This window comes from Microtus oregoni, unplaced genomic scaffold (assembly GCF_018167655.1).
Source record: "Microtus oregoni isolate MIOR12 unplaced genomic scaffold, Mior012 000006F_ref0000085, whole genome shotgun sequence".
Lineage (NCBI taxonomy): Eukaryota > Metazoa > Chordata > Mammalia > Rodentia > Cricetidae > Microtus > Microtus oregoni.
In genome coordinates, this window is record NW_024543065.1 from 23,702,981 (window position 1) to 23,728,344 (window position 25,364).

General features: G+C 40.3%; 1 protein-coding gene across 1 annotated transcript in view; it reads left to right on the plus strand.

Annotated features, from left to right (window-relative positions):
- Nucleotides 1-7,358, plus strand: part of Hdac2 (histone deacetylase 2) — a 34,295-nt gene extending 26,937 nt beyond the window's left edge. Inside the window, exons 9-14 of the mRNA XM_041653645.1 lie at nt 2,767-2,907; nt 3,174-3,282; nt 3,826-3,956; nt 4,295-4,450; nt 6,324-6,381; nt 6,992-7,358. Coding sequence (XP_041509579.1) covers nt 2,767-2,907; nt 3,174-3,282; nt 3,826-3,956; nt 4,295-4,450; nt 6,324-6,381; nt 6,992-7,022 — 626 coding nt within the window. The 3' untranslated portion in view covers nt 7,023-7,358. The remainder of the gene's footprint in view (nt 1-2,766; nt 2,908-3,173; nt 3,283-3,825; nt 3,957-4,294; nt 4,451-6,323; nt 6,382-6,991) is intronic.
- Nucleotides 7,359-25,364: the final 18,006 nt, after the last annotated feature.

Consider the following 25,364-nt stretch of genomic DNA (forward strand, 5'->3'; position numbering starts at 1 on the left):
ATGGTGACTCAAAAACAAATGTAATTCTAGCTCCAGGGGATCTAGCACTCCTGATTTCCACTGTACCGGGCATTGTACATACACAGTGTATATATGTGAGAAAAAATTTCTTTTGTTATCTTTTGCTTGCCAACTTGATGTGAAACTTTGTACTTGTGTTTTCATGGATTTTTTTTTCTTTTCTGGGGGTGGGATATGTGGCTGACTGGTTAGTTAATCTTGTTTCTCAGCAAGTACTTTCCATGTTCCCATATTTATGTATAATTATGCATTTATCCGTGAATAGTTTGTTGCCATCCTAACTGGGGCAGGAGTAGCAGTAGTCAATGTTCTTATCACTTATATCAATTTTTCCAGAAAACCTGTCTTTGTTATCTGACTAAATTATTTATTTGCTGTTACAGAGTCAAGGATTTTTTCTGATCTGCATGCACCCTTCCCAAGTCTGTTCTTAGACGTAAGAATGGGACTGGGGAGGTCATTGCTTAACAGCAGCAGGATTTTTTAGCTTTTAGCAGTTTTCCCTACTTGTACAAGTCATCTTTTTGCTGAGTTTTTGTTTGCTTGCTTGCTTGTTTAGTTTTCTCTTTGCTCATTTCTGAACTGAATTTCTGAATAAATTATGCTCAGCTGTATCGGGTGCTGTCGCTGACGTAAGAATGGTCTTCTGATCTCCTGTTTGGACTAAGTATCCTCACAGGTCTAGCGGGCATGGAACTCTGCTTCTGTTTATTGCATCTCCCTGATCAGTGTGTCCTCCATTTCCTGCTTTGTTGCTACCTCACATTATGGTGGAACACTTCGTTTGTTTTTGTTTTTCAAAACAGGGTTTCTTTGTGTAGCTCTGGCTGTACTGGAATTTTCTTTCGTTATAGACCATGCTGGCCTTGAACTCAGAGATCCATGGGACTCTGCCTCCCAAGTGCTGGAATTAGAGGCATGTGCTACCCACACCTGGCTTAGAATAAATATTTTTAAAGAATAAGCCTTCATAGTTAATGTTTGGATTAGAAATGACTTACCATGCACATTGCATATATTATGGTAGCGTCTTTTTTTCCATATGAATTTTGAGGTAGCAAGTAACTTTAAATGAAGACATCTTGTTTGAATTCTCTTATAAGATATAAACAATTCTAAAATAGAACTTTTAACGTAACTAAATCTAGATACTAACGACTACTTATGCTGGCATGCTGCAGACCAGTCTTGGGAATGTGGTATAGTCTGTTACTCTACTTTGTATTGAGTTGGGCAACACAAAATTAGTTGCTTGCTTTCTTGGTAGGTCAGTATTCAGTTAACAGCACTGTTATGATGTTGCCTTTCAAGTGTTATAAAAAAAACTGTCTAGTGTCAAAGCAGATATAAGTTTCCTGAACTGACCAATCTGATGTACCCTTCTTTCTTGGTGCTAGGGACTTATACTCTATCAATGAGCAGTAATCCCAATTCTAGCGGATACTGTCAGTGTTTGCCGACGTGATGGAAATTTTCGGTGTTTGTATTTATTTAATACCTTTCATTATAAACTGCATTTGACTCACACAGTATATCTTGTATTTCAGCAGGTAAGCAGTTCATTTGTGTAAAGCACCTAAGGATACTTGTAATTCCATTTTCAGAATTAGAATACAGTTTTCTGAGCTTCAACTACATACTCCCAGGCCTAGTGAAATCAGTCAGCCACTGATGTCCAACTCACTCCACCTTAGTTGTGTTCTTTTCCATGGTTCCTCTTAGGAATTCTAGCCTTCACTTTATAAAATAGTCACCACCAGCCTGGGCTGGATGGTAGGAAGGGATGCTAGGTGTTACCTGCTCTTTCCTGTAGACTGTAAAGTAACTTCTGTCCTTACTGTTGTCCACATGGTTCTATCTGAAACACTTGTTCCAGCAGGAGAGGCCTGGTTGACGATTACATGAAGTAAACAGATAACTAAACATTAACAATAAACTTCTTTAGGTAATAGGGATTTTATGCCATTTTAATTTTTTTCAACGTTTTAAACTTTGTTATAGAAATTGCAAAAACAAAACAGAAAAACCATCATACACTGAAATTAACCAGACCCAAAGACTATAACTGCCTAGAGTAGCCACCATCCAAGTACCAGGCAAAAGTCATGCAAAGGGATTTTTTTTTTTAATTAAGGCTAAAACCAATAAGGTGTGGGGAGAATATTCCTATTTCTATTTTCATCACTAAGGGGTTTTTTTTCTTTAATGATTGAGTTAACGTGCCTGAATGCTAATGGCCTCAGAAGTTACTGGTAACTCATAACTTGTGCCTATGTTAGGGTTGTAGTCTTGGGCAAGTTAAGAAAATGATCCCTAATACAACACATAAAGACAGTCTGTAGTCACACTGTATGGTCTAGCCTTCCATAATTCAGCCACACATACCTGTGTGGGAGAGGGAAACAGTTCAGATTTGTCTCGTGTTTCATTGCTATGACTTTTCTCTCCCTTATGCCATCTCTCAGGAATATTCTGTGTGCATGTTCTATCACTAATGTAGTTATTTGTTGCAAAGAGTCCTGTCATCACCCCCCTTGCCCCCACCTTATAGTCAGACTGGCTTCTAAATTTTGATCCCCCTACCTCAGCCTCTAGAGATGTTTTCACTGGCATGAGGCACTGTGCCTCGCTGTCTAGAAACCCTATTTTGGTTGAGTAAAATTTTGTTTTTATCATTTTTAAGGTTATTTTTTAAGTTGCTACAAAATACATATTTTGTTGTTACACAAATCTTCTTTGTTTTAGGTCATGCTAAATGTGTAGAAGTAGTAAAAACTTTTAACTTGCCATTGCTGATGCTTGGTGGAGGTGGATATACAATCCGAAATGTTGCTCGATGTTGGACGTATGAGACTGCAGTTGCCCTTGACTGTGAAATCCCTAATGGTGAGTATTCAAGTTGTAGTGTCCACAGGAACATCCAGTATGTAGAAATCGAGGAATGGGACGTCTGCAGCCTACCCCAGAATGTGCAGTTTCCTCTGGTGGGTGAACGGTTAGGTTGCAAATCTACAAGACAGCATTTCCTGTGTGTTCACTCTTAAGCTTTCCTATGGGAATAGCTCTCTAGATCTGTATCTGGATTGTGTTTGTTAGCTCATAGTAGAAACCAAGCTTTTGATATGTAACTTGTTTCTCATTGTTTTCAATAGAGTTGCCATATAATGATTACTTTGAGTATTTCGGACCGGACTTCAAACTGCATATTAGTCCATCAAACATGACAAACCAGAACACTCCAGAATATATGGAAAAGATAAAGTAAGAAGTCATTTCATGTTAATGAAAGTTTAGGAAACTTTAGAAGGTCAAATAGAGGACGTTATTTTAGGTGTGTGCATCTGTGTTTTAAAAGTATTTAAGAATATTGATGTTTTTGATCTACTGTATGAACACAAATGTACAACCTTTATAAATAAATACTTTTATTCAAATGCACTTCAAAATTGCCAAGAGCATTAAATTTTCCCCTTTCTTGCTTTGTTTGTATTATTTGAAACATTTTGTTAGAGCTTTGTCTCTAAGAAATGTAGAAACATACATCAGTATGGGCTGTGTCCTCTCTTCCCTAGACTAGTTGTATGAGAGTGGACATTTGTACTTGTTGCCTTATTGTTAAATGAATGAATTAGTGTTTATCTCTTGAGCCGTGGGTTCATTTAGTGAGTATGTGCAAAGAATTGATGTTTATTGTTCATTCAGTAGTTAACTAAATGAAAGGTGATGGTTTTTGTTTAATTTTCCACCTGTTTATAACAGGAACTTTACATAAAGTGGTTTTGTGTAATAAATTGTGTCATTTAGACAGCGTTTATTTGAAAATCTTCGAATGTTACCACATGCACCTGGTGTTCAGATGCAAGCTATTCCAGAAGATGCTGTTCACGAAGAAAGTGGGGATGAGGATGGGGAAGACCCAGACAAGAGGATTTCTAGTAAGAAAACCCTTGACATCTATTTTTGCACTTTTTTGGTTCATCATCATAAGACTTAGAACTGAAGGTACACAGGCATGTTTCACTAACACATGTTGTGATTGTCCTTTTCTCCATTTTAATTACGTGTAGATTTAGTTTCCTGATATCTCAAAGCCGAGTTAATATTAACAGTTTTATTGTGTGTGAATACACAGATATGGCTATGTTCAGAACTTCGGCACTTGGTATATTTGGAAAATATTCCATTTGTGCTCAGTGGGCTGACTTGAATGTTGTAACTGCTTATATATGTATATATATGGAATGATTGTTGAACCTGTGCTGTTGTGTATCAGTTCGTGCATCTGACAAGCGGATAGCTTGCGATGAAGAATTCTCAGATTCGGAGGATGAAGGTGAAGGAGGCCGTAGAAATGTTGCTGATCATAAGAAGGGAGCAAAGAAAGCTAGGATTGAAGAAGACAAGAAGGAGACAGAGGACAAAAAGACAGGTCAGTTTATAGTTTGGTGAATATTTCGTTGTCACTGCTTAAGAGTTGCACTACAGCTTTTAGGAGATCCCATAGTTACACAAGGGTCAGGGTGGATGCGCTCATGAGGTACCTTCTCCATGTGTAAATGATGTTTACTTCTAATGTTTGCTGTCTAATGCTTTGAGAATTCTTTTTAAAGTTTTATCGTGTGTGTGCTCATATTTTCTTTGTGATATAGAAACTTTTATCTCCTTGTTAACACAGACCCATCTCGCAGAATGGCGAATACATGGGGCAAAGGGAAAGATGGAGCAGTTGTAAACATTGGTCCTCTGAGCAGAACTGCATCTTATTTTTTGTAGCTCAGGGTAGGCTTGAATTCACAGTGATCCTCCTGCCTCATCTTATGTTCTAGGATTAGAGGCATATGCCAGTACACCTGGTTCAGAGCAAAAATTCTAAGATAATTTTGAGCTATTCAAAGTTGTCTTAATGAAGCAAAGGTTAAGTTCCGTTGTCCTTTGAAAAATCACTTTAAACTTGGAAAACTCTTTAGGAACTGAAGAAGATAAAGCAAGAAATATAGGAAGCAACCAAGGAGCTGGGGTGCGAAGGACGGTTCTGATGTCTTCGTGTGTTCAATGTTTTACTTAGCATGTCATTATAGCACCTCCTTATGGGATTTTTCTTCTCTGGTTACTGTGCGAAACTCTGCAGGGTTAAGGAATGGGAAGGAGCCTCTTAAACGCGTTTCCTCATACTGACAGTGGTAATGAGTGCGAGGTGTGGGTGCCCTGTTGATCATAAGGGCTCAGCAGGTAGACCTGGCTGTCTGGTCACTTACTGTGCCAGCCTCAAACTCATGCCATTGTCCTTCCCCAGATTCCTGAGTGCTAGCATTACAGTTGTGTGCCACCACATCCAACTCAGTTTCTATTTTAAAATATCTTACGCATTTTCCTCTTTCTTCCAAATAGGAAAGTGATAGGGTAAATTGTCTCTTACTATTTTAGACAAAATTAGTGTTACTTTAAACAGAAAAAGACAAAAATGTATAAGCCAAAATCTAGAATAAGAACCTGCCATGGCTTTGGTACTAGGAGTAAAAGTTCAGCAGCCAAAATTAACCAAAAACTAAAGTGTAGTAAAATTCTCTTTTTCAGCACTCACATGTGTATGAAAGTTGTATGAGTCCCCCACAGTGTCTGTAATACCTGAGATGCTGATGTCCCTACACCTTGTCCTTAGGCCATTGCTTCATAACTGTTGTCCATGGAGAAAACACTCCACACATCTGGCAAAGTACTTTTATTACTATATTTTAACTTAGGAAATTCAATTTAGTGGTAGCTGAAAATTATAGGTCAGAACAATGGGATGTAGTTCTTGTGGGCCAGCAGGACAGCTCAGCAGAAGTGTTTGCTGCCAGCCAGGCTCTGACGTTGGAGGACGATAGCTGGCTTCTCCTTGCCTTTAGGATCACGTGTCTTCTTACAGCAGACACGTTCGTCTTCAGCTCCTGCTGTCTTAACCACTGCCTTCTTGCCTCCGGAAGATACACTGCACTCTTACCCATGCAGAGTTGTGCTTATCCTTTGGGATCTCATTTCAGTGTCCTTCCCTACTGGCAGCTCTCCTGACTAGTGCTCTACTCTACTCTGAAGGTCTTCACAGTACCTGCAATGCTGTGCTGCTTCAGAACCGGAAGTTAGAGTGGGTGCAAGCACATCATCCCTTTAACAGTGCCATCACTCAGCCCGGAACCTAAGGACGCTTTCTAGTCATGGGATCCATGAGTAGGGAGCTTAGTGCAGCTGTTTATATTTTAAGATAAAGTGAATATATTTTATGTATTTCAAATTAGGTTTTAATCTTTTCCTTCTGTCTTTAGATGTTAAGGAAGAAGACAAATCCAAGGACAGCAGTGGTGAAAAAACAGATACCAAAGGGTGAGCGATGCCTCTTCCCTCAGAGACTGTAGCGGGAATACGTGTGTTTGGGGGAGCCATGTATGCTTTACATGCTGGGATAACCCAGAGAACACCATCCTTCACGAGACCGTGTCTTCTCAGTGGGGTATTGTTTCCTGGACTATTTTTCCTCAGCCTTTATGTTTGTGATCATGGTTTGCAAAGCGCTCAAATTCCTGTGCTTGGAAAATTTGGTGTTGGGAGATTTAACATGAAGCCTGTTGGAGAATTTCATTGTCAGAATGCATGATTGGCTAGGTGTGGAGGCTGAGGCTGGGGAATTGCTATGAATTTAAATCCAGACTAAGCTACATAGTGAATTTTAAAACATCACTCTAAGCTGAAGAGTGAGCTTCTGTGTCAAAAGCAAGCATGCATGCTTGCCCGCACATGTTTACATGCTAAGCTTTAAGGATAATTTGGAATGCTTAGTTGTAAAGCTACCAAAAGATTAGGAAATTGAGACTTCAATAGCTCAGAATCAACACTAAAGTACTTGCGTAAATCTACAAGGCTTGATCAGCAGCTAGGTCAGTACTCTTAAACCAAGGGTGCTATTTTTAAGATTTTACATTACTTCTTTCAACAGAGCCAAGTCAGAACAACTCAGCAATCCTTGAATTTGACTCCCCAACGTAAGGATCCTCTTGAAAAGTGAGACGATACTGGGCTAAGAAACCTATGTTGTTTGAGGACTCCTGGCTTAACTTTATACTGTTTTGGCATGGACTGTATTTATTTTCAAAATGGCTTGTTTTTGTTTTCCTTGGCAAGTTTTATTGTGAGTTTTTCTAATTATGAAGCAAAATTTTTTTTCCACCATGCTTTATGTGATTGTATTTAAATTGATGTGTTAATATGTCAAAACACGGGATCTATTAAACAAAAGCAATTGGCCTTTCTGAGCTGATTTTTCCATCTTTTGTAATTATCTTTATTAAAAAATTGTACTTGGATCGTCTCTGTCTGTTCATTGCAAAGACTTGTTACAAAGCTAGTGACTTGATGTTGTTTGTAGGACCGGAATATACCAAAGGTGATTTCAGCTTGAGCGATGACCCTGGGTTGTCAAGGCACTCACTGGCTCACTCTCACAGACGTTTCTCACTCCAGTAGAAGTAACACGGCTCAGCCGTTGTCATGAAGAAGACGAACTGCATAATTAACTCCAAAATTTATAACCTATGTAGCTGTGGTGAAGGAATCATTTTTAAACTGAACCCAAGACTCAAAAATTAGAAATGGAAATTGAGACTTGAAAGAGAAATAAGTCTCTGCCAAACCGTCTCTAAGGGTTATTTCTTCCTGGGCATACACCCTGCACATGTGTATGAGAGCTGTTTAATCAGAATGTCCTCGGGTTGTATTGTCTGTGTAAAATTAACTCTGCTAGCAAAATCTGGTTCTTGCCGTATAGTTAGATCACAGCCAGGGTTTCTAATCAGAGTAAGCAGCACAATTTGTTATTCAGCAGCTCTTCATTGAGGTCTACTCATTTTAAGATTTTGGGAATTACTGCAGCTGAATCAAATTCAAAAAGTGCTTTCATTGTTCTGATCGAAGGCAAACAAATGAAGCAGTTTCTGTTCCATCACGCAGAAGATGAAAACACATATCTTTAGGAATTTGACCAAGTGGGTGTAATCATCCTACTCGGTAGAACCAGGGTGCTTATTCTGAGATTAGGATAGGTTGGTAGGCAGTGTCCTGGAAAATGTGCCACCACTGCTCTGATGATTGGAGGGTTCACATCCATGATCTTGCTCCTCCCCCTCGTGGTGAGTTTTTGTCAACAGTCGATAAATTTTATGACATTAGGAACTAAGATGGCAGAGACAATTCAGTGTGTAGTGTTTATGCAACAAGGTGCATTACTTGGGACACATCTGGTATCGCCATCTGCCCTTTGATGTGTAGCATAATAATCACCATGTATTAGGTTCTGTCCTATGAATCTACTGAAATGTTGAAGATACCACAGTGAATCTTCTTGGGTGGATCTGGGAGAGTAGTTTTCATATTTATAAGCCTGGAAAGCTAAAGCAGTTTCAGGACAGGTGACTTGGGAAAACATAAATATACTGATACCAGTAATTTAAACCACAGCCCACTTCCTTTGGAAGAGCAAAGGCTGAATTTACATAACAATAATCATGGTTTCTACAAATGTGTAAGACTGATTCTGTACATAATGAAGATCACTGTTAACAATAGACTGTCAATACAAAGGCTAAAACTTCAACACTGAAGAAATCATGTTGTTTTTTGTTTAATTTATTTATTTATTAATGATTTCTGCTGCTGGAGAGGTTGTGGAGAAAGGGGTACACTCATCCATTGCTGGTGGGAATGCAAACTTGTGCAACCACTCTGGAAAGCCGTGTGGCGGTTTCTCAGGAAAGTTGGGATTAACCTACCCCTGGACCCAGCAATGTCACTCTTGGGAATATACCGAAGAGAGGCCCTATCATACAACAAAAGTATATGAAGATAGGGCACACATACCCTAAAATTATTACACTGAATTTTAAAATAAAAGAAAAAGAATGAAGAGATGATGAATGGGAAAGTGGCAGTTAGAGATGGGAAATGAGTCTAATCATATTTCATTGTATACATGCATGAAATTCTCCAAAAATGTAAAATAGAGGAATATAACTGTATTTGCCTGCAGCATCTTCAGAGGTTATTTAAGTAAAAGAAGATCATATGACTGCACTCTAAAAAAAAAAAATATATTGTATGTATCAAAGAAGAAAAGCCAATGGATGAAGGAGACAGAGACTGCAACTCAGATGAGTTCATTTAAATCTTCACACATCCCGGCTTTAGCAAATAGAAATAAAGTAGAAGAAACCTCAAAAAAAAATTAAAGGTTAAAATAATTCAAAACAATGAGGAAATAATGAGAACCAAGTGAAGGGAGAATGAGTGCCATCACAAGAGTGAGATTTAAATAGGAAAAAAGATAGTAAGTTGTAAAAGCCATTGAAAATTTATAAAGTGAAGGAAGAAGCTTGACACCAAATCCCAAATAGGTTACACACTTAACAAAAGTTCTCCAGGCCAGCAAGCACGCAAGTAAAATTATGTGTGGGGAGCATAACTCTGTCTTGTTCCAGTGGTGCAAGCCTAATTCCAGCACTCAGGCAGGCAGGTGGATCTCTGAACTTGAGGCCAGCCGGCTCTACAGGGTGTGAGTTCCAGGACAGCCAGGGCTCTCAAAAAACAAAACAAAAACCCAACCAAACAAAAACTTGCTTTTTAAAATTAAATTGATTTTTTTTCTAATTTTAATCTGGCAAGGGGCTCGAGAAATAACTTAGGGCTTAGAAGTATTTGCTGTTCTTATAGAGGATCTGAGTTTGATTACCAGCACCCACCTGGTAATCTCGAAGCCAGTTCCCAAGGATCTCAACAATCTTTTCTGGTCTAGAGTACCAAGCACACACAAGTGCAAAGCAACCATACATGTTAACTAAAAGTAGCTTTAAAAAATTGGCAAAAGTTCTATGAAATCCATGAAGGTTGACTAATGGAATTCCTTGTGCTTAATTTGACATTATCAGGATTACTAATGGGATTCAGCATTTCATGGGTAGAAACTGAATTGCAAAGACATTATATAACATTAAAACAATTTGAATTTTCTGTAAAGGACAGCTAAATGATACTTGAGAAAGAAAACTGTGAATGCAACCAAAGTGTATGAGGTAGTGGAATATTATCAAGTTCCTGTCAGCACCTGGAGAAAAGATGTGAAGCTTGCCTTTAATACCCCCCCACACACACACACACAGGGGCAGAGTCAGATGGATCTTTGTGAGTTCAAGGTCAGCCTGGTCTATATAGCAAAATCCAGGACATCCAGAACTACATACAAAAGAGGGAAGGCATGAGGCATATGACATACTTTTCTATAAAAACACTCCAATTATTTGATTAAATTCCATCCTGGGAACGGAGATTCAAGAAACGCAGTACACTGATTATCTTCATGGGGATTTGAGCCATGTAGAGAAAATTAGTTTCTGATAACATACAGATAATCCCAAAACAGCGATGTTTTATACTCCTTTAGTGTTGATTGAGGTTTCTGTACTGCCCAATCCCACAGCCATTCAGTCCCAAAGGAACACACAGTGGTCCACATTAATCATAAACTGGCTGGCTGGCCTATTAGCTCAGGCTTCTTAACTCTTTCTTACATCTTAAGTTAGCCCATAATTCTTGTCTGTGTTAGCCATGTGGCTTGGTACCTTTTATCAGTGAGGCATTCTCATCTTGCTTCCTCTGTGTCTGGGTTACGGCTGCAGACTGACCTTTCCTCTTTCCAGAATTTTGTTCTGATTTCCACGCCTATACTTCATGCCTGCCTACTGGCCATTCAGCATTTTATTAAAGCAATACAACTGGCAAACCTTTACAGGTTATAAGACCATTGATTCATAGCACTTTAGAACCATCCTACTCATAGAATTCAGGAACCATAGTTGAGTAGTTTCATTTCTTTTTATACCGCTAAAAGCCTCACTGCCAAGGACCAAGGATCATCTGGAAGAGTCATGTGCCAAGGGAAGTCACAATCACCTATATCATTGCCTCATTAAAAATTACATTTGACTCACTCATAAATGGTTTTTAAGGAAAAAAAAAACCAGCCCGCAAATCACAATCCCAGAGAACCTAGACAATGATGAGGACCCCAAGAGAGACATACATAGATCTAATCTACATGCGAAGTAGAAAAAGACAAGATCTTCTGAGTAAATTGAGAGCTTGGGAACCATGGAAGAGGGTTGAAGGGGAGGGAAAAGGCAAAGAGGGGAGCAGAGAAAAACCTAGAGCTCAATAAAAATCAATTAAAAAAATTACATTTGAAGACAAGACTTCAGTTTGGAAATCCAATCGTTTATGAAGATCTTACTGCTTTGCCCAAGTGTTTATCCTTTTTCCAGGGCATGCTGCCTAAATCAGCTTTGGTACTATTCAAGATAAGCTTGAAACCCTTTGTCCTTCTAGCAAAACCACCAGCATTCTCCTAGTAGCTAATCACAGTAAAATAGTTTCCATATGAGTGTGTATATACACACTTTTATGTGCTTGGGCACACACACACATGTGCAGGCATGCAGTCGTGTGCAGGTATATATTTATACGTGTGCAGGTACATGTGGAGATCAAAAGTTGACATTGAGTTTCTTCTTCTTTGTTTGCTCTCCACTGTAGGTACTAACTGAGGCAAGCTCTCACTCTAACCCAGAGCTCACCAGTTTGACCTTAGATGGCAAGTTTACCTATCCCTGTCTCTTCTTCCTGAGTGGTCGAACTACAGGCAAGCTACCATATCTGCCTAGTTGTTTCCATGGGAACTGAGGATGTGATCTCTGATCCTAATGGTAGGTACTTTACTTACTGAACCATCACCTCCTCAGCCCTGAAGCCCTTCAGTGTTCTCTCATGTGAATTATCATCTTTGTGCGCAAATTTGTGTCATTCAAAAGGAGAAAAAAATAAAATGTTTCCTGTTGGGTTCATTATGAGTGAAGTTCTAGTAAGAGAATATGTAGTGTTGGCAATCACTGTAACAAGATAAAGGGCAGTGGAATGGTTCAAGAAGGAAGCTTTACACTGCCCCGTGTTTTTATAGATAATAGATGGGCTGCGTTTGAGCTGTTGTGATTTGATGCCTTCTCATTTCAAATCAATAGCTAATGGTAAATACAGAAGCAATCTTCCAAGACTTGGTTTCCTAGAGGAAAACTAATAAAATTCAGCAAAGTTCTAGGAATATTAATCTCTCCGTAATTCACTAAAATGTAACCCCAAGGAAAATGATGGCCAGATGGGTCGAAGCACAACTAGGGCTATTAGTACTAGCTGTTTACTGCCACAGTGATGTAAATGGAAAGCCACAGCATTTAGAAACTGTTCCATTGCTTTTCTGCCACCGTGCCACAAGATGGCAGTGTCTCCATTCATAAAGAAAATGGCATGTGCGTGTGAGTCTGCGTGTGTGTGTGTGTGTGTGTGTGTGTGTGTGTGTGTGGTGTGCATGTCCCTGCAGTCAATTGTTCTGTTTAACAAGCTGAAGACCCTTACTAACATATTCCTTCTTTTCTGAGTTTGAGGACCTAAACCCAGAGCTTGGCAGGCAAGTGCCTATCACTCAGCTAAATCCCCAAGTCCCTGATTCTTTTGAATGTAATATTGGGTTAAAATCTATTCACATTAAACTAGAATTTGGAGATTGAGGTTTTCCTGTAAATAGAACAATTGTTATACTAATTTCGAAGCTTTATATCCATAAAATGCTGTATCTGATAGCAGTTGGTTATTGTGGTTCTTCTGGCTGGAAGGAGGATGGGGCTGAGGACCGCAGTCAGAATAATTTTATTTCGGCCGGATAGAGAGCTTGTTCATAATATAATAGACATAAAGGAGAACCAAGAGTGGTTTCCAGGGATTCAAGTTAATCTGGTGAATATCGAAGGGAATTGGAATGCAGTCCCCCAGCTGCTGTTCTTCAGTCTTTGAGTAGAACTGTGAGTGAGACCATCGTGTGGTAGAGTGCTTGCCCAAGGCCTGCTTTCTGTCTACAAAGTCTTGGCTGAGCAAATCAGAGTGGATTCCTCAATGACATTCTATTTGTTCATAATAAACTAAGGATATTTCATTATAAAATATCAAAAAGAAGTATATGTTGTCATGTTTTCTAAAAGTAGAGCTATGAACAGGTGAGATGCTGTGGCTAGTTTACGTGGTATCCAGAAGTTTGCATTGAGGAGTGGGGGGAACAGCTATGGCTGAAATCTAAGGCTATATTTTTAAGGTTGTGACATTTTGGGTCTATTGATAAGCTAGATGTTCCCAACCTCAGTAACACATGATCTAAGGAGTCATCTTTTTCTTTCTCTAGAAATCAGCATTTCGGGGGGTTCTTTCCAGATGTGTGGTACTCAGTGCACTGAGATCAAACCCTCACTGTTCATGACACAGGCAAGAGCGGAGAGGCCGCCATCGCCAGCAAAACTAAACTGGATGTAGTGTCTCACACTTGTGGCCAGCGCTCAGGAGGCCAAGGCAGGGAAACCAAGCTCCAGACTAGCCTAGGAAACAGACTAAGACCTGACTCCAAACCAAACAAAATAAAAAAACTAACTAAATAAATAAATAATGCTCCCTGCTTCCACCTAACAAGACCAGCAAGAGGGGGTGGGGCACGGGGAGCCAGTGAAACAAGCCACAAGTTTAAAGACATGAGAAGCTGTGTCTCAAACTCATGATTTTCCTGCCTCAGCCTCTTGCACTTCCACATCCAGCTCCTCTTTTCCTTTTAAGGGGCACTTAACACTATGTCTTGTGTGAGAAAGTCAAGCTTAATATTCTAGCTGGAGCTGGCACGAAGCCTCACGCCTTTTATCCCAGCACGCAGGAGGCAGAGAGGGTGGATCTCTATGAGTTCAAGGCCACCCTAGTCTACAGAGCCAGTTCCAGGCCAGCTAGGAATATATAAAGAGACCACCATCTCAAAATCAATAAACAAGTATGTTAATTAATTAATTAATATAAAAGACTGGGTTTCTCATTTCCATAGAATCTAATATGATATTTCCCACTAACGTCTAAAGAAGGGATTTCAGACCCATAAGAGAAGAATGCCAGCTCTGAATCCATGATATCAACTTACCATTTCTCGGGAACAATTCCAGCCATGACTAGTTGTTAGTCTCTCCGGGAGTTCAGTGTAAAAGCAGCAGGGTGAATTAGAAAAACACTTCCAACCCTCGCTTTCGCTTGCTTAACATCCAACTTAGTAGGCATAGGTGAGCTTTTGTGCTGTTGCCGCTTGACAATGAGCGCTCCTAAAATTGATATTTTTGCAATCCAAATTAACAGGAAGTATCTTTTTTCTATTTTAATTTTTTGAGAATTTCATACATGCATATATAATACATTTTCGTCATAGTTACCCCCATTTCCTTCTCCTAACTCTTATTTCCCACAACATGATATATCTTGAAATGTAAAGCATACCAAAGGGCTCTTCCTCATTGGTTCTATTTCTGGAACTAGACACTCAGAAGTTCATATTATTTCAGGTCTGCTTGGTCTATGGAGGGCCACAAGTCTGGTTTTCACGATGTGTACTCCAGGGTCCTATGAGGGTGGCAGATAGCCCAGGTTAGCTTGGGTCCTATGAGGGTGGCAGATAGCCCAGGTTAGCTTGTGTCCTATGAGGGTGGCAGATAGCCCAGGTTAGCTTGTGTCCTATGAGGGTGGCAGATAGCCCAGGTTAGCTTGGGTCCTATGAGGGTGGCAGATAGCCCAGGTTAGCTTGGGTCCTATGAGGGTGGCAGATAGCCCAGGTTAGCTTGTTGTCACTACTGAGCACCAGAGTGCCAGTGTGGTAAGAACAGGGCTCTGGGTGCCCCAAGCCTTATATTACTTTGCTAATTTACCTATCGAGAATGAAGTTTATTCATTCTGGAGTCTGGGAAGTGGAACATCAAGGTACCAGTGTCCAGGAGGGCCTCAGTGCTGTACCATTCTGTGGCCAAAGGCAAGTGGATGCTCAAGAAGGCCTAGGTAGATATAGTTGTACAACCTTAAATCCCAGAACTTGGGAGGAAGGCTGATTCTCAGTGAGTTTGAAGCCAGCCCGGTCTAACTATGTAGCCTATCTGGGCTATATAGTGAGATGTGGTCTCAAAAAAAAGGAATAAATTAGCAAATTAATTAATTAACTAATGAAAACTAATAAGAAAAGATCTATTAAAGAAAAGGCCAAACTTATTGGTATTATAGGCCCACTCTCAATAGCTAACTGACATTAAAAAAAAAAAAAAACATCAATTCATGGGAGTTGGAGAGATGGCTCAGGAATTTAAAGCTCATTCTGTTCTGGTCCTTGGGGGGCACAGATACAGACCCCATCCCCCTCCTCAGGTGGCTATAGTCACCTGTAATGTAACTCCAAATTCAGGGATGTGATGCTCTCTCCTGGATTCTGGGAGCCCTTGCACTCACATGTGTGCACAGACCTACCCAAGACACTCACTGACATTCACAATTACAGCTAAAGTAAATCTTTAAAAAAGTCACTTATGGGGACAACATCACTATGTCTAACCTCACCTCTCCATTTAGCCCCTACCTCCCAATACTATTGTACTAGGGATGAAGTTCCCAGGGCAAGACTTCATGCTGACAAGTAGGCTTTCATTCCCACTGCTCCCTGTCTTGTACTAGGCCTGACAAGCCAGAGTCCTTTCTGGACTTAAAGTCCTCATTAATCCAGAGAGCCAATCTGTTTCGTGAGAGGTGACTTTACAGATGAAATACTTTTGCATGCCCTGTGCTATGAGGTCCTTACAGTCTAAATCAATAGTATGCCTTTACATTGCTTCACTTCTCCCCACCCCTACCCCAATCCCCACTAAGATGCAAGGTCTAGCCATGATACCTTTCAATGTGTGATTTCCCCATCTCAATCTCCTGAATGCTATAGTGATGTGGAACAATGGTCTTGTACCTGGAAAGATTTGTCAGTTGTATTGGTTTAATAAAATGCTGATTGGTCAGTAGCCAGGCAGGAAGTACAGGCAGGGCAACCAAAACAGGAGAATTCTGGAAAGAGGAAAGACTCAGTCTGCAGTCATCACGCAGACACAGAGGAAGCGAGATGAGAATGCCTCACTGATAAAAGGTACCAAGCCACATGGCTAACACAGACAAAAAATATGGATTACTGTAAGATATAAGAGTTAATAAGAAATCTTGAGCTAATAGGCCAACCAGTTTATACTTAATGTGGGCCTCTGTGTATTTCTTTGGGACTGAACAACTGCAGGACTGGGTGGGACAGAAACCTCTGTCAACACTGTGATTTCAAACATGTGCCTCTATGTCCAGTTGTGTTGTTTCTTGGTAGCAAAATACGGCACACTCTTTTTCATACCTAAATGTTTACTCCATAGAAATTTATCTCTGTGAAAGCTGTGATTAATTCACTATAGTGAGTATTGCTTTTGAGAAACTATGAATAACAGAAAGCAGAATTTACCTGCATTCAGTGTCCAGTCAAGAGACAGAAGTTTGTTACAGGATTGAGGTAACTAGGCATTGATCATCAAAAACAAAAGAAAACAAAACAGCAACAACAATAACAACAACAAAAAAGCAAAATAGAATTTTCCTCTCCCTATACTGATATGGCTCCTACAAATATGAGGAACGAATTCCTAAAGTTTGTTGGATTTTCTACAAGAAATATTTCAAGTCCCAACTCACAAATGACCATAAAACAAGAGGGGCAAGAATTCTGTCTGCCTAGGGAAGCAGCCTCTGAGCAGCCACAATATCCACTAGCAGGCACTCTGAGAGGCCACAATGAGAGTAGGTGCTCTGAGAATCCTCAGTGGCCATGGGCATGCCCTCTGAGAAGCTGCAGTGACCATGGGCAGGCTTTCTGAATGGCCACAGCAGCCATTGGCAGGCACTCTGAGAAGCTGCAGTGGCTATGGGCAGACAAAGTCTGCTTTCCATAAGTGATGGAGGAAGGTCATTAGTTAAAAAATAAAGAAACTGCTTGGCCCTCATAGGTTAGAACATAGGTGGGTGGAGTAAACAGAACAGAATGCTGGGAGGAAGAGGAAGTGAGGTAAGACGCCTCAGTCAGACGCCATGCAGCTCTCTCCAGGGCGGACGCGATGCAGCCAACCACCAGGTCAGACATGCTGAATCTTTCCTGGTAAGCGCACCTCATGGTGCTACATAGATTATTAGAAATGGGTTAAGAGGCTGAAACTAATGGGCCAGGCAGTGTTTAAAAGAATACAGTTTGTATGTTGTTATTTCGGGCAAAGCTTGTCAGCCGGCTGGGAGCCGGGTGGCAGGAACGCAGCCTGCAGCTCCTTACTACACATAAGGCTAAAACCACAAAGAAGACTGCTCAGACTTCAGTGTGCTATGTCCCACTGCAGAGAATAATGGTGGCTAATGAGAGATGTGAGCATCTGAACTCAGAGGCAGCTCCAGAGAAGGGCCATGTGATCCAGTTCACTTCATTTGGTTACAGGTAGTCTTTTGGATGAGAACAAATGAGAGCTCTCAGGAGAGAGACGGGGGGTGGGGGGAGAGAAAATTCTCAAGCAGCAACAAAGCAAACCCCTGCAGGAACTATCCACTTAGGAAGCAGTTGCATCCTGGACTGATGCAGTGCCATGGGTTTGCCCACCTCCCCATCCAGGATTAGGATCTAGACTTTGGAGGGCACACCTGTGGGAGGGCACGCTTATGGGAGTGCACACCTGTAGCTCTGTCGAATGCAAAGAGGTCACTAGGGCCCTATTGCAAAACTTACTGGAAATGTTCTATCCTCTGGAACTCTGGGGAAAGCTGTTCAGAAAAGACATCTTGTGGGAGGAACTCCCAGAGATTGGCTGAGCTGCTCAAAGCTAAGAGAAACCTCTAGCAGCCATGTTGCTGACGACTGGACAGTGCAGGGCCCTGGAACTACACAACTAGCTGGTAGAGTTCAGCATGCTGCAGAAACCTCTTGAGAAGACAGTAAAAACCCTAAGAGAGAAGGTCTTCATTCCTGTCATCTTCTATGGTGAAGTTTTATGCTGCGCCAAGTGACAAAGTGGGATGCATTTCTAGTTGAAAGCAGTAAATGGACAACTGGACCGTTATCCTGTCCTACCTTCCAGCATCATTGCATTGAGGATGGGGTTTTCAAAGCATGGATTTTGGAGGCCCTAGAATAAGCTAACCCCTGTGCCTATACAGTTGGCTAGACCCAAATCACCGTTGTTTGCTCTCCACTCTCAGAAAGCCCTTCAACATTCTCAGCCACTCTCTCCACCTTCCTCTTTTACTCTCTTTTTGAACATTTGCTCACAATCTTTTAGCAGAGATGTTTGTTTGTGAAGGGAGACTGGAATTTCAAATAATGGAGCTGTGTGCTCCTGTAGTGCAATTAGTAAAAAGATGAGGTTGCTGCTTTTATCATAGAAAGAGGGAACTCTGAGATTGGGCTGTTCCAGGGCTAGTGAAACGTCTCAGTAAATAAAGGCACCTGCTGCCAAATCTCACAACCTGAGTTCAGTACCCAGGATCCTTCTGGTGGAAAGAGAGACCTGATTCCCATGAAATGTCCACTGACCTCCACATAAGCACTGTGACATATGCCTCCATACACACACACACACACACACACACACACACACACACAAAATAAATAAATGAAATGTAATAGAATAAAATGCTTGTTTCAGAACACTTGCTGAAGCCAACTGACATTAGAAAATATGTGTAACATTACATTTAATAATGCTATCTTGGCAGCATGTAGACCATTAAATCTGGACTCCATCATGTACTGTCTCTGTGATGACATTGGACATATTTCCTAAGTCTAAGTCTAGTTTCCTTCTCCAAAAGTGGAAATAATGTCAACTTCATATAGACCAAGATTAAATGAGAGATTAATTTATCTCCAGGTCTTCCAAATGCTCCACTAATACAGAAAAAAAGATTTTTTTTTGTTAGAGAGATCCAAAGATAAAAAAAAAAAAACCAAATACCTCACAACAAAAAAAGCAGATGATCATTCTGCAAAGTTACTGAGTGGTAACCGAAACCACCTGCAAAGTAGAAGCCTGGAAGCAATCCATTTTTGTGCCTCCAGGATCGTTTAACATGATAGAGAACACTTTTTCCTTTTGCTAGGAAAGTATATACTTCCATAATCATTGTTTATAGTTGTATTGGAAGTTCCAACAATGCAATTTGGCAAGAAGAGAGAAGACAAGCAAACTGGGAAGAAATGAGAAAAAGAATTTGCAGATGAAATGATCCTACAGAGAAAATGTCAGAAAACACTACTAGAGGATTCCAAAGCCCCCCAAAACAATATAGCTATTGCCATTGGTCTTGCCTGTGCTCGGGAACTTCATAGTAAAAACCCATGAAGACATTGCATGCCTTGGTAACAGGACACAGAAAAATCAAACCAGTACTGATCTAGAAGCTCTCTCCCTGTTGATCAACTCCCTTTGTGCTAGAAGCTTTCATGCAGGCTCCTGGAGGGTCAGTCATCAATGGTCTTACCAAGAAGTGAACCCTACAAACTACAATAATCATTGGCTCAATGAGATAGACCCATTTGGTTCAATAATGCCATGAATGTCATGGGAGTTGCCAATCACTTTCTGATTGGATTTACGGCCTATCACACAGTAGAAAATGCACATCTGGTCCTATAAATCTGACCAAGAATCTATAGCTGGGAATTCATAGGCTCTAGGGAAGAACTACTATTATGATCAACTAAGTGAACGTAGTATCAAGCTATCTTGTAACTACTTAACTAGTAGTCACATATTAGCACAGCTCTCACCTCGCATCGTAAACTCTTCTCTTTTGTAGTGGACAGAGATTAGTATAAAGAGCCCCAACTGATCAAAGTGGGGAGAATAAGAGACTGAGGAATTCTCAGCCCTAAGTGTGACATCTGTATCATGCCCCCTACCCTCAAAGGCCCAGAAGAGGGGGCAGGAAGAGTGTAAGAACCAGAGGTGGGAGGACTACTGAGTAATGATGTCTTCTGGATATGACAGAGCTGTTGCACCATGAACTCACAGCAGCTACAGCTGCTGTCACAAGGCCTGTACAAGACCAAGTCATCCAACATTCAAACATGAACAGAGCAGAGGTTCACAAAGACCCACCATTAACTGAGGGATTATTGGCAGTTGATACTTTCTGTGGAATAGACAGATAGTTTTCTTCAGAGGTATGGCCTCGAAAATGTTGCTGCCTATTTCCATTGGGTTGGTCCTACAGCTATGCATATATCCAGAGTATGAAAATTGAACTAAACGGGGAGTTAAAAAAGCGACAGAGAACAGGAAGTTGGGACATCTAGGCAGAGACCACTTGTTCATTCCTGGCCATACAGACCCAGAACAATCACACAGAAATGAAATTGTGTTAATTAAAACACTGCTTGGCTTTGGCTTCTAATTAACTAACTCTTACATCTGGCCAACCAATAAAGTTCTGGCTGGGAACACATCTTTCCCCTTGGGCAAATACATGGCTTCTCTTTGACTCCACCTACTCTCTGCTCCTCTCTCTGCTTGGAATTCCTGTCTTGCCCTATTCTGTGCAGCAATAGGCCCAAAGCAGATTCTTCATTAACCAATGGTATTCACACCACGCAGAAGGGAATCCACATCAGGACAGAGATGTAAGGGAATGGATCTAAGAGGAATAGGAGCAGGAAGAGACACTGGATATAATCAAAATACATTTGTACACCTGTATAAATTTCCAGAAGAATAAATACATTAAGTATACTACTAGAGCTAATAAATGAACTGATTGTTGTACAGTAATCTATAAAACATGTTGACAAAACAATTCCATATGCTATCACATACAAAAATAAAACATTAATGATCAATTTGTAGATTTAGTCAAGGAAGCCAATGACATACTAAAACTATTAAAAAGTTGGAAGAAATTAGATAGACCGAAATAAATGGCAAAACTAAAAAGACCCTCTATTTGTGGACTAGAGGATATTAACCCTGCTATTCTACTACTACTCAAAGCAATCTGCAGATTCAGGACAATCCCTATAAATTAGGAAAGCCAACCATCAAATTTTATATCCACAGGGTCTTGATAGCTAAAAAATAAATAATCTTAATGTTGGAGGAGTTCTGTAACTGCAATGCTACAACTGTCACAACGTGATACTTCCATAAGTTTAGATCAAATGAATAAAACCATCTACCAATAAATCATGCATCTCTGAACAAAAAGTTTGTTAATTTGTTTCCTTCTCCCTTTCTTTCTTTCTTTCTTTCTTTCTCTTTCTTTCCTTCTGACAGATGCATAGCCCTGGATGTCCTGGAGTTTCTAGTGTACACTAGGGTGGTCTCAAACTCATAGAGATCTTCCTGCATCTGCCTGAACAAGTGATGGGGTTAGGCCTGCACTACCATGCCACCAGGGCCCTGGAGTCTTATCAATAAATGGTCTTGATCCATTGGATATCTACATAGAAGAATGGTGTTAAATCCCTATCTCACATATAGATATAGGGAGATATGTATAAATACATTAATTCAAAATGAATCAGCTACCAGTCTGGAGAGATGGCTCAGCAGATAAAAGCATTGGCTGTTTTTTCAGAGGACTCAGGCTCCATTCTCAATGTTCACATAATGCGCACAGCCATCTGTAAGTCCAGCTCTAGGAGATTTGACACCTTTCTTGGCCTCTTGGAGCACTAGGCACACAAGTGGCATAGACACATATACAAAGGCAAAACACTCTTACACACAAAATAGAGTATGTATTTTCTTAATTAAAAAAAATAACCAGCTATGAAAGCACAAGAACTAAAATGCTAAAACTCTGAAAACCAATGGCTATATCATGATTTTGGAGTTTGTGGTGGTTCTGAGGTATGACACTAAAAGAGCAAGCCGTAAAAAAAAAAAAATAAGTAAATTGGAATTCACAATTAAAATTTTTGTGTATCAACAGACATTTCCAAAAAAATATTTTAAATGGAATACAAAATAGGAGAAAACATTTGCAAGCTGCCTGTCTTATAATTGCCCAGCATCCAGAATATACCTGAACAAAGATTTGAATTGAAATGACACCAAAGAAAGTACAGAGAGATCTTCCAGGGTCTTGACAGCCATAAAATATATGGAGGGATGTTCAAGACCAATTAGAGAAGCATGAGTCAAAACCAAAATGAGAGATGTGTCATTTGTGAATTGTGAATAGAAGCATAATCCATAACATAGACCCTGCCAATGCTGACGAAGATAAATCTGCTGCTCAAGTGAAAGGTCAAATTATGAATATTTTAGATTTTACCTTGTATATTTATCCCTGTTTTTTTAAACTGTGTTTTTTAGACAGGGTCTCACTATGTAGCCCCAGCTGCACTGAAACTCAGAGATGGTCCTGCATCTGCCTCCCAAATGCTGAGATTAAAAGAATGTGCCAACGTGCCAAGCTGGTGATTGCTATTTGTAGTAATAAGGGCGGCGGGGCTGCGTCCAGCCACCCGGCTAGCTTTATACCCGAAATAATTACACGAAAACTGTATTCTTTTAAACACTGCTTGGCCCTTTAGCTCTAGCCCTTACTGGCTAATTCTGATATCTGGATCAACCCATCTCTAATAATCTGTGAGCACTGGTCTTACTGGGAAGATTCTAGCCTATGTCCATCCTGGGTCAGAGCTTCATCGCGTGTGTCTGCCCAGGAGCCGGGAGCATGGCGTCTCTACTAAGGCGTCTGCTCCCGAGAGGAGAGCTGTGGAGTCTGAGCTCACTTCCTCTTCCTCCCAGCGTTCTGTTCTGTTTACTCCTCCCACCTATCTTCTAACCAATGAGGGCCAAGCAGTTTTTTTTATTTAACCAATGACCTTCCTCCATCAGCTATTTCAGCATAAGTGGTTAATATTTTATGTGAGCAGCCTTCACAAGACATATTGTTAATTGTGTGAGCATTCTTGCTTCTTAGCTAGGAGGAGGCTCAGTCAGACTGGATGAGAGGCTCCCTTAACTTCCCACACCCCCGCTATTTCCTGGTGTTTCTAACCTGCCTCAAGCAATACCTGTAGGATGAGAACGCATTGACCATTCCTGAAAACCCTTCTCAAAAATGTCATCTTTGAGCTGACAATAGGGTTCACTGGGTAAAGGCACCAAACCTGAAGACATAAGTCTGATCCCCAGGAGTCATGTGCTTGGACCATTGTTTAAGATTTAATAGTGAGCATATATTATATATAGCAAAACATATAATTTCTCAAGTTTTTCAACATTTGCTTTGTCTTACTGAGAGAATGGTGGTGAAAAGTCATGAACCTTCCCTGTTTATCACACCTGAGACAGAGTGACTAGGATGGGGGAAGCCATCTCTTTTTGATTCTTATTTGACTATGAGTTTATAACAAAGTAACATGCAATAAAAATATACACAACTTGTTAGCATTGCATTGCTAACAAAGAAAAGAACCTTAAAATCTATTTAGCTCAGATTTAAGAAAAATTCTATTTAGACACAACAAATGTATTTACAAATATTCATCTTGTACTAAAGTTTAGACAGTGTTCAATACAGATTTATGCCCGGCAGTTACAGTGCTTTCATATCACATCTGATTCTTGGACAACCCCATTTCCCAAATAACAGGAAAGGGGTGTGTGTGTGTGTGTGTGTGTGTGAGAGAGAGAGAGAGAGGGGGGGGGGAGGGGAGACAGAGTCAAGAGCTGATATTCTTTACTTGAGTAGTAAAACACTGAGAAAAATGAGTTTTCTACATCCTATGCCCATTAGCAACCTTGTAATGTCCATGATTACAGGACCAGGCATGGTTACCAATAGCCCATGGAGGTCAGGATATCAGATCCTGATGTGGGATTCCCTTCTGTATGCTGTGAATATGTTTTATTATCATTATTTAATAAAGAAGCAGCTTTGGCCCGTGGCATGGCGGAATAGAGCTAAGTGGAAAAACTAAACTGAATGCTGGGAGAAGAGAAGGCAGAGTCAGATAGACACCATGTAGCCGCCGAAGGAGATAGATACTAGAACCTTACCGGTAAACCACAAGCCTCATTGCAATGCATAGAATAATAGAGATGGGTTAAATTAAATGTAAGAGCTAGCCAATAAGGAGCCATAGTTAATAGGCCAATCAGTGTTTTAATTAATACAGTTTCTGTGTGATTATTTTGGGTCTGGGCAGCTGGGAAAGAACAAACAGTCTCCATCTACAAGATCCCTTGGAACTGGAGTTAAAGATACTTGCGAGCTATTATGCAGGTGCTGGGAATAAAACCTGGGTCATCTAAAAGAGCAACAAATGTTTTCAACCACTGACCATCTCTCCAGCGCCTTATTTTCATTTTAATTAAATAAAATTATTTTATTTTAATAAACTAACAAATAAAAAACATCACACAGCAAGAGCAAGGTAGTCACTTAGAAAACAAAAACCAAAAAATCCCTTGCCGAGTCTCAAATTCTGGGCATCTCAGTGACTTCTATACAGTTGGGGTGGCCATTCTGAAGCCAGGAGTTCACTCTGAGTTTTATACTTTTATTTTCAACTACATTTTAATGAACTTATCTAACACACACACACACACACACACACACACACACACACACGACTGTTTGAGTCAAAACTACAATGAAAATAGCATGCCATCTTCTTTCGTGCCTCAGCGACCTATTAACTTCATTCCACTCATCCCCCTCACCTCACATTATCCTTTACTGCTTTCCTTTCTAAATGCTACAACACTATAGCCACTCTTACATCTGTTTACATACATGCAAATTTACATTACAGGCTAGATTTCATATATGGGGAAGAACATCTGGATTTTGCTTATCTGAATTTGGATCTCCTTGCTTTATATTAAGCCTTCCAAGTTCGTCGGTTTTCCTGCAATTTTTCTTCATACCAGGTCCATATCCCATTTTGTATATTACCAGATATTCATCTTCCAACTGCCTGTTGATGGGCCTCTCTGAAAAGGGAGAAGTGGATTATGGAATAAGACTGGCCTTTAGGTCTTACTCCCCCATCATCTTCCTTTGCAGTTCTGTTTGTGTATTCCACTCATATTTCAGTAGTCTATCTTCATAATGATCATTCTCTTGATGAAGGTAATTGTGTTAGTTTGTAGTGAATCATCCCAAAAGTTAGGGTCTTTATATGACAGCACTCCCTTTAGCATTATACCTTCTAGTTCCGGATGTTGGCAGCATCTGATTCTGGGTCCCTTAAGCATTTGCAGGTGGGTGAATTTGGAATTCTATTGGAAGCTTCCTGTCTTAGTTAGGGTTTTATTGCTGTAAAGAGACACTGTAACCATGGCAACTCTTATAAAGGAAAACATTTA